The sequence below is a fragment of the Nylanderia fulva genome, unplaced genomic scaffold, assembly GCF_048542155.1.
Source record: "Nylanderia fulva isolate GAGA-0341 unplaced genomic scaffold, ASM4854215v1 Scaffold761, whole genome shotgun sequence".
NCBI classification, from domain to species: Eukaryota; Metazoa; Arthropoda; class Insecta; order Hymenoptera; family Formicidae; genus Nylanderia; species Nylanderia fulva.
The window spans coordinates 21,236-30,400 of record NW_028190875.1 but is presented as its reverse complement, the minus strand read 5'-3'; the positions used below and the strand labels follow the sequence as shown (position 1 = coordinate 30,400).

The 9,165-nt window shown below is 39.3% G+C and overlaps 1 protein-coding gene across 1 annotated transcript; it reads right to left on the bottom strand.

The window, feature by feature from the left end:
* Positions 1–435: 435 nt before the first annotated feature.
* Positions 436–7,016, bottom strand: LOC146720150 (uncharacterized). The gene is made up of 5 exons (XM_085489012.1): positions 6,417–7,016; positions 6,087–6,290; positions 5,347–5,414; positions 3,868–4,112; positions 436–2,066 (listed from the first exon to the last, which is right to left on the bottom strand). Exons 1-5 carry the CDS (start codon positions 7,014–7,016, stop codon positions 646–648), a joined length of 2,538 nt encoding a protein of 845 aa, XP_085345138.1. The 3' UTR covers positions 436–645.
* Positions 7,017–9,165: the final 2,149 nt, after the last annotated feature.

The following is a 9,165-nucleotide window of genomic DNA, read 5'->3' as shown; positions in this document are numbered from 1 at the left end:
CACTTGTTTACCTGAATAAATCTTTTATTTCATTTATTTCTCAAGTTGGTTTAATTATGTCTAATCCCACCTGGGTGGTTAGTTAAGTATGCTCGCACTCGATAGTTAGATTACAGGTGATAGTTTATATTCTGCGGCTTGTCTTCGACTCTTAGTTAGGTTCTAATTAGCGACTTGACTTTTTGGATTTTCGTTAGCGACTGCCTTCGTCGCCTCGCTTTCCGTTCGCGGTGGTCTCCTGCCCTTTTCTACATCTTTCGGGGGAAGATGTAGAGAAGCTCTTTCATTGGCTAATTTTTATTCACACACTTTTTATCTAGGTGCAAGCGAAGCAGGTTGATTCTTTGCTTGCGGTCCGCGGGTTTCGGCGTAACGCTTATGTTTCATCGCGTTTGCGTCTTTTCGTGATAAGCGCTTCGCGAGAGCGTGAGAACGTTTCTCAAATGATTATATAATAGCTGACTTACTAATTTATTATTAAAACTATGTTAATATAATATAATATAATATAGTTATAGTCATTCGGACTATAACATTCCTCCCCCGTTGAAAAAGAAAAACGGAGGTACGAAGTTTTTCGTTCTTAATTTCTTAACTTACATATAATAGTGGTTTCCCGTTACAGTATAGTATTACAATCGTTTCTTAAATTCTAGTACTTTGACTTCTTCTTAGGATTGATCTCGGTATTTCGAAGTCAATATTTGTTGTAGTTTTCGGTTGTTTTTTGTTTTTATTTTTTCTTTTTATTATTATTATCCATGTTAAAATGAATATTGTAGCTACTGTCATTACTGTTCCGGTAAATGTCATTGGGTAGACAAATTGCTTCCGTGCATAAAAATTTTGTTCGTTGTTTTGTAAGTCGTTGTCTATAGTTTCTATTTTGTCTCTGAGTTTTGTCAATTCCAAACGATGTTGTGAGATGTTTTCTAATGTGTCCTGATCATGTCCTATTTTTCTGTCTCGTGGAATTGTTATATTTATATTTGGTAGGAAAGTTTCTAAGGTATTTCCGTACAGTTTGCCTGCCGTTTGTAATGTTGTGTCTGTTGTTGTCAGTTTACAATTTTCGTTTAATGTAATCTCGCCTGTGTTTTTGATTACTTTACTTTCTGATCGTCCGTCGCATCGTATGGTTATTGTTTGTTCAGCGGAGGTCGAGTATAGCCAAGTGTCTTCTTGGTGTAAGGTTATCCATATCGTGCGGGACGAGGTATATTGTCTAACATTACATTTGTCCTGATAACGTTGTCGCAGTGTATACATTTGAATTTCGCACGGTGCGTCTACATCTATGCGATATATGGGTGTATTTTGTTTGCAAACATATTGTGTATTTATTTTACTACATTGTTCTAACTTCTTTTCTGTTATTATGGCGTATGTTAATTTTTCCTTATCTACTACAATAATTGGGTTGTTTATTTTAATATAATTGTATACATTCTTTATGTATGGCGTAGGAAATTCTATCGCTTTTATAATGTCGTATGTCGGCTGTACAATTAAAGGAAAACGCAAAATTGTATATATTGTATCTGATTCGTGGTACGCTGTTATCGCAATGTTTTCTTCTATCGATAACCAGTCGTCTGTACGAATTTTAAAGGGGAAATACAATCCTTCGGGAAGTTGTGCTGCTGCATCTTTTAAATTATTTATAATCTCGTCTATTGGTATTAATCTGGGATGCATTTTGCCCTTTCGTATATATGTTAAGTATTCTAATACGTTTTCTGTATCTTTTATTAGTTCGTTTATAATTGCTTCTATCGCTCTGAAATGTTCGTTTATTTTTTCGAAGGTAAGAGTTTCGGCCATAGTTTGTTTTAGCAGTTTCTCATTATGGTCGATTATGTTTTCTAATCTATCTAAATGTGCTACTGTAGCGTTTATTATTTTTAGTTGGTTTCGAATCGCGTGTTCGGATACCCGTTGCTTATTTGCTATTAATTCTAGCTGTTCGTTTATTTGTTTTTCGTCGTCTGCGTCCATGATTCCGAATAGTGTTTTTGTTATCGATCCTATACCGTCTATTAGTCCTCGACGTTTGTTTGTCGGTCCTTTGTATAGGGTATCAATTTGATTTTTTATCTCAGAAATAAATATTTTTATCGGCTCTCAATATAAATAATATAAGTATGCTGTCTTCTAAGCTGGGCAATAGAACCAAGGAAACGAAACGAAAAATTAATTAAACGAAACTGTATCTCAATTTGAGATCCCAAAGTTCCACATATAAATTAATTTCGAAACTTACATATGGAGAAATAAGCGAGAAAAATATAGGTCCGAAAAGTCGCTGAAGCGGGAATCGAACCCGCGTCTTTCACTTTCCGGGCGACTGCTCTTACCAACTAAGCTATTCAGACCCTTTCGATCCTATATTTTTCATTTGCCTTTTTAGTAGATGTTAGTAAATACCGCCGTGATTAGCCCAAGGCGTGAATAAACTCAGAAATAAATATTTTTATCGGCTCTCAATATAAATAATATAAGTATGCTGTCTTCTAAGCTGGGCAATAGAGCCAAGGAAACGAAACGAAAAATTAATTAAACGGAACTGTATCTCAATTTGAGATCCCAAAGTTCCACATATAAATTAATTTCGAAACTTACATATGGAGAAATAAGCGAGAAAAATATAGGTCCGAAAAGTCGCTGAAGCGGGAATCGAACCCGCGTCTTTCACTTTCCGGGCGACTGCTCTTACCAACTAAGCTATTCAGACCCTTTCGATCCTATATTTTTCATTTGCCTTTTTAGTAGATGTTAGTAAATACCGCCGTGATTAGCCCAAGGCGTGAATAAACTCAGAAATAAATATTTTTATCGGCTCTCAATATAAATAATATAAGTATGCTGTCTTCTAAGCTGGGCAATAGAGCCAAGGAAACGAAACGAAAAATTAATTAAACGGAACTGTATCTCAATTTGAGATCCCAAAGTTCCACATATAAATTAATTTCGAAACTTACATATGGAGAAATAAGCGAGAAAAATATAGGTCCGAAAAGTCGCTGAAGCAGGAATCGAACCCGCGTCTTTCACTTTCCGGGCGACTGCTCTTACCAATTATTTATATTGAGAGCCGATAAAAATATTTATTTCTGAGTTTATTCACGCCTTGGGCTACTCACGGCGGTATTTACTAACATCTACTAAAAAGACAAATGAAAAATATAGGATCGAAAGGGTCTGAATAGCTTAGTTGGTAAGAGCAGTCGCCCGGAAAGTGAAAGACGCGGGTTCGATTCCCGCTTCAGCGACTTTTCGGACCTATATTTTTCTCGCTTATTTCTCCATATGTAAGATTCGAAATTAATTTATATGTGGAACTTTGGGATCTCAAATTGAGATACAGTTCCGTTTAATTAATTTTTCGTTTCGTTTCCTTGGCTCTATTGCCCAGCTTAGAAGACAGCATACTTATATTATTTATATTGAGAGCCGATAAAAATATTTATTTCTGAGTTTATTCACGCCTTGGGCTAATCACGGCGGTATTTACTAACATCTACTAAAAAGGCAAATGAAAAATATAGGATCGAAAGGGTCTGAATAGCTTAGTTGGTAAGAGCAGTCGCCCGGAAAGTGAAAGACGCGGGTTCGATTCCCGCTTCAGCGACTTTTCGGACCTATATTTTTCTCGCTTATTTCTCCATATGTAAGTTTCGAAATTAATTTATATGTGGAACTTTGGGATCTCAAATTGAGATACAGTTCCGTTTAATTAATTTTTCGTTTCGTTTCCTTGGCTCTATTGCCCAGCTTAGAAGACAGCATACTTATATTATTGATTTTTTATGTTGTTTAGGTATTTTAATTTCTGTTTTATAATACGAACCGAATTTACGCATGAACTTTCTGTTTCATCGCACATCATTTCTGTCTGTTTCATGTAATTGACAATTTGTTCATGTCTAAATTTTAAAGGTGCAAGGTTTAATTTTATCACTAGTTTCCATGTTTTCTTGGAAAAGTGTAGTTGTCCGATTTGCTCGAAATATATCCCTGGACTGTGCTCGAACTCTGTTATCTTATACAGTTGATTCTTCTCACTTTCCTTTCCGAGTATTGCAGCGTTGCAGGCTAAGAGTGAGAGTGCCCTGTAATGATATACATATAATTCTTCTTACTACTTTGTTCTTGATCTTGAATATGCTTTTGTTTGCAATTTTTTATCAAGCAAGAGGGGCGTTCGGTCTATATGTCTCCTGTCGTCCCTTTAGTCTTATGACGACCTTTGATTTATTACTATCGTTGCGTCTTCAAAAAAAAATGGTTGGTTCCGACATGTGGTTCGATTGTTCGCGATGTCATGTGGAGTTTGTGCCCTGGTGGGAACCGCTATGCTTCTCGTGTTTGAGATTTCTTCGATGTGTGGGCCCAGTTGTGGGGGCCCGCATTGCCGACCGGCCGTTTCGAACGGGCTTTGGGGGCTGTCGCAAGATATGCGGCTAGCTCTTTTCCATTTTCTTTACACGTAAGTGTAAATGTGAGGTCTGGTGTGCGCGTTGTGCGCGAAGTTGCTTTGGTGCCTCCCGAGGAGGGATTTATGATTCCGGCCATGCAGACTTTGAGAGCTTTGCAAGAGGGGCGGCCTCTTCCTTATGGGCGTTTATGTCGCGAGGACGAAGCAGACAATTAGGTAAGTCCTAATTTTCAATAAATAATTTTAATCTATTTGTGTGTATGCGTATCGCTCTTCTTCCTTTTTTTACTGTGTAATTTACGCTTGAATTTTTTTCTATTATTGTATACGGTCCTGCCCATAATGCGTCTAATTTCTTGGATCGTCCGCGTCGGAGTGTCTCGTCGTATACGAGTACTTTGTCGCCTATTTTAAATTCGGTTCCTTTCGCGGATTTATCAAAGTATTCTTTCGATTTTATTTTTTCCTCTTTAATATTTTCTTTTGCAAGTTGATTTGAGGCACGTATTCTTTCCCTTAGTTCCTGTAGATAGTCATCGTAATTATACGTCAGTTTAGGCGGTTTTGTTAGTGCCGTCGGTAGTTCGACTTGTCGTCCATATATTAGTTCAAAGGGGGTATATCCCGTAGCTGAATGAGGAGTGGTATTATATGTAAACATTGCGTATGGCACCCATTCATCCCAGTCGGTTTGGTCAGCATTTATATATTGTCGCAAATATTCGGCTAATGTGCGGTGCGATCTTTCTAATGCTCCATTACTCTCGGGGTGATACGCGGTTGTTTGTATCTTTTTTATTCTTAATAATTTGCATATATTTTTAAATACTTCGCTCATAAAATTTGTGCCTTGGTCTGTTAAAATTTTTTCGGGAATGCCGTGTTCGAAAATTATTTTCGTAACGAACTCTTTCGCGACGGTATTTGCTTCCTGATTTGCGATCGGTATCGCTTTACTGAGTTTCGTCAGGCTATCCTGAAATGTTAGTAAATATTTGTTTACGTTAGTGGTAACTGTTAACGGTCCGACGATATCTAATGCACATTTTTCAAATGGTTTATTCGGAGTATCTGTGATTACGAGGGGTGCTTTTATTCGGCGCGATAATTTATTTTTTTGGCAGGATTTGCATTTTGCGATATATTGTTCGACATCTTTTGTCAATCCTGGCCAGTTATAGTTTAATCGAATTCTTTTGATTGTTCGTTCGATTCCTTGATGCCCTCCTGTGGGTGCATCGTGATATTCATAGAGTATTTGTTTCTTTTCCTCTTCAGAATATTTCCTTGTATTATCTGCGAATTCTTCCTCTTCTTTTTCTTCTTCGTCTTCTTCTAACGTGAAGATTCTATTTTTTGTCTCCTCGTTGATATCTCGGGTTACTTGTCGGCTTAGCGCGTCGGCATTCGCGTTTGCTCGTCCGGCCTTGTGTATGATTTCATAATCATATTCCTCGAGTTTCAGTCTCCAACGGATTAATCTAGACCCGGGGTCAGTTACATTGAATAGCCATATCAAGGGTTTATGATCGGTAATTATTTTAAACTTTGTGCCATAAATGTATGGTCGAAAATGTTTAACAGCCCATACAATTGCCAATAGTTCCTTCTCCGTAGTATTATAATTTTGTTCCGCGCGAGATAATACTCGGCTGGCGTATGCGATAGGTCTATCCTTGCCTACCGTTCCTTGTGATAGTACGGCTCCGATTGCATAGTCCGAGGCATCGGTAGTCACGTTGAATTTTTCATTGAAATCCGGATACTTTAGCACTGGCGCTGTCGTTAATTTTTCCTTCAATTTTTCAAACACGATTTGTTGTTCGTTTTTCCATTCGAACGTTTCCGTTTTCTTCGTTAATTTTGTTAACGGTTTTGCGATTCGCGAAAAATTTTCTATAAATTTCCGGTAATAACCCGCTAGTCCGATAAACGATTGTACGTCTTTTACTTTCCGTGGTGTCGGAAAATTTTTTACCGCCTCTAATTTCGACGGATCTGGCAGTATACCGTTTTCGGAAATAATATGTCCAAGGTATATTACCTCTTTTCGTAAAAATTCGCATTTGTCAGGCTGTAGTTTGAGACTATGTTTCCGTAGGCGTTGTAATACTTCCGCGAGTCTTCTGTTGTGATCCTCTAAACTGGATCCGTATATAACGATGTCGTCGAGATGAACGAGACATCGGAGTCCTTGTATCCCGGTTAGCACTGAGTTCATAAGTCGTTGGAAAATCGCAGGCGCGTTTTTAAGTCCAAACGGCATTCTATTAAACTCGTAGTGTCCGTAGGGAGTCGAGAAGGCTGTTTTATTTTTGTCGCGCTCGGCCATCGGTATCTGGTGATATCCAGATGCAAGGTCGAGCGTCGTAAAATACTTCGCGTTTCCCAGCTGATCCAAAATATCGGTAATATTCGGCAGTGGGAATGAGTCGCCTATAGTCAATTCATTTAACTTTCGGAAATCGACTACTACTCTTAATCGCGGTTTGCCTGTTGCGTCAGTCTTTTTTGGCACTACTAATAACGGTGCATTCCACTGGCTAATGCTTGTACTAATAATTCCGTCTTTTAGCATTTCCTGTACTTGTTTGTTCACTTCTGATTTGTGTTTTTCGGGAAGGCGATACGGTCTCACATTGACGGGTGAGGTATCGGCGCGCGTGCTTATCTCGTGTTTTAACGTTGCTGTGCATGACAGTGGTTCTCCGCTTAAATAAAACACGTCGCTATATTCTTCGCATATTTTCTGTATCGCTTTCCTTTCTTCCTCGTTTAAATGCTTTGTGTGTAACAATTGTCAAATTCGTTCGTCACGCGTTAATTGATTCGGAGTCTCGTCTATATGTATCGTGTACAATTCGTGCGCGTTATCTTCGCAAGCGTCTTCTACGGTTACGAGGGGTGTGTGTATCTCGACCGGCTCATCAGTTGTATTAATTACACTGATGGGACATTGGTAATTCTTCGGTTCTACCAAACATCGTCCGATATAGATTCCTGGGGCGGTTTCTTTGGCTCGAATGATCCCTGTCTTATTATCATTTGTTATTGCGTGTATAATTGTTTCACTACGCGGTTTTAAGATAATTTTGTTGTACGGTTGCAATTTTAGGACGGCGTTTCCGATTTGTAATTCGCGTTTTTTGTAATCGCACGTGACTTGCTGCTTCTGGAGGAAGTCGATTCCTATGATCCCGTTATATTCCATTGGGAAATCATCTTTCACGACGTAAATCGCGTGTTTTATCTTGTTTCCGTTTAGCTCAATTGTCGCGTATATTTTTCCGATCGTTTTTGCTTTATGACCGGTTATTCCAACGAGGGTTATTTTATTATTGTAAATTTCGGTCTCGCCCTTCAAGTGTTTCACTTTTATCAATGAAATCGTAGCTCCCGAATCGTAAAGCATATTTACTCTTCCGCGTTTTGCTTCTCGCATAGGCAGAGTAATTATATTTAAACTCGCTCTTTCTCTCGGCGTTCGGCGCACGTGTGTCACCTGATATTCGAGCGCGCGAGTCTTCTTAATCTTATTTCCGCGCTCTCCGTCTTCATCGCTGCTACGTTCGGACTCGGAATTTCTCTCCTGCCGGATTCTTTGATTATCTATTTTATTAATACTTCGCGGTTTTTTTCGATCCTCTGGCTTGTTCCGTGGGGGCGTATTATTTTTTGGTCGTCCGTTTAATTCCCAACATTCTTCGCGGTTATGTCCACGCTTTTTGCAATGATTGCAAAATTTTTCGATGGCGGATACGCGCGAGGATTTTTCCGGTTTCGGTAGAACGTTGACTTTGCTACGACAGTCTCGTCCGTAATGTCCGGGTTTTCCGCATCTATAACATTGTCCCGTCGTTCGCTGTCCTGACCGCGTTGATTCAGGCTTATTTAGCGAGGAATTTGTTGCCCGTGACGTGCTAGGTCCGATAAATCTCTCTTCCGCGCTCGCGCCGGCTATCGCTTCTTGAAGCGTCGTATATCGTTGTGAGCGTACAAGTACCTTTAAGTCGCTTCGTAGCCCTAATTGAAAATTTAATAATGCTTGGGTTTGGATCGTTTGTAAGATAGTGCGTTTCTCTGAGCTCGTTTGGTTTTCTCCCTCTATCATTGAATCGTATAAATTCATAGCGAGCTGGTCGACGCGTTGCCCGAAATTTTGTGCTGTCTCATTATTTTTCTGCTTTAGCGAATTAAATTCTAATTGCAAGTGGGCAGTACTTTGCTTGCATTGGTATGCGGTCTCTAGTTGTTGCTTTAATTCTTCAAACGTTTGTATGTCTCGCGTTTCGAAGACTTGCATGGCTTTACCTTTTAATTTAGTAAATAGTATGCCCTGTATCAGAGACTCTTCGTTACCGGGATGTATGTTTTGCATTGTATATGTGCATGCGTTTAGAAATTCCTGAAGGCGGTGTCGCGATGTACCGTCGAATTCGGGTATCATCATTCGCGCTTCTTTTAGAGACATATATTGTCGTGCAGTACTCCGTCGATTTCGTACGTCGCGCTCAGTCCGTCCGTAAGTCATACGAGGCTCGTAATCGGACTCCCGCTGTTCGTCTGTGTGTGTGTATGCCTGTGCGGCTTCTATCCTATTCATACGTGTGTTTAGTGTATGTAGCTCTGCATGTATAGCTTGTATTATATTAAGCATTTGTGAAGTTTCTCCGGGCGCTACGACGGAGGGTTGTTGTGACGTGACGTCTAAATTCTGTCCCATTTGT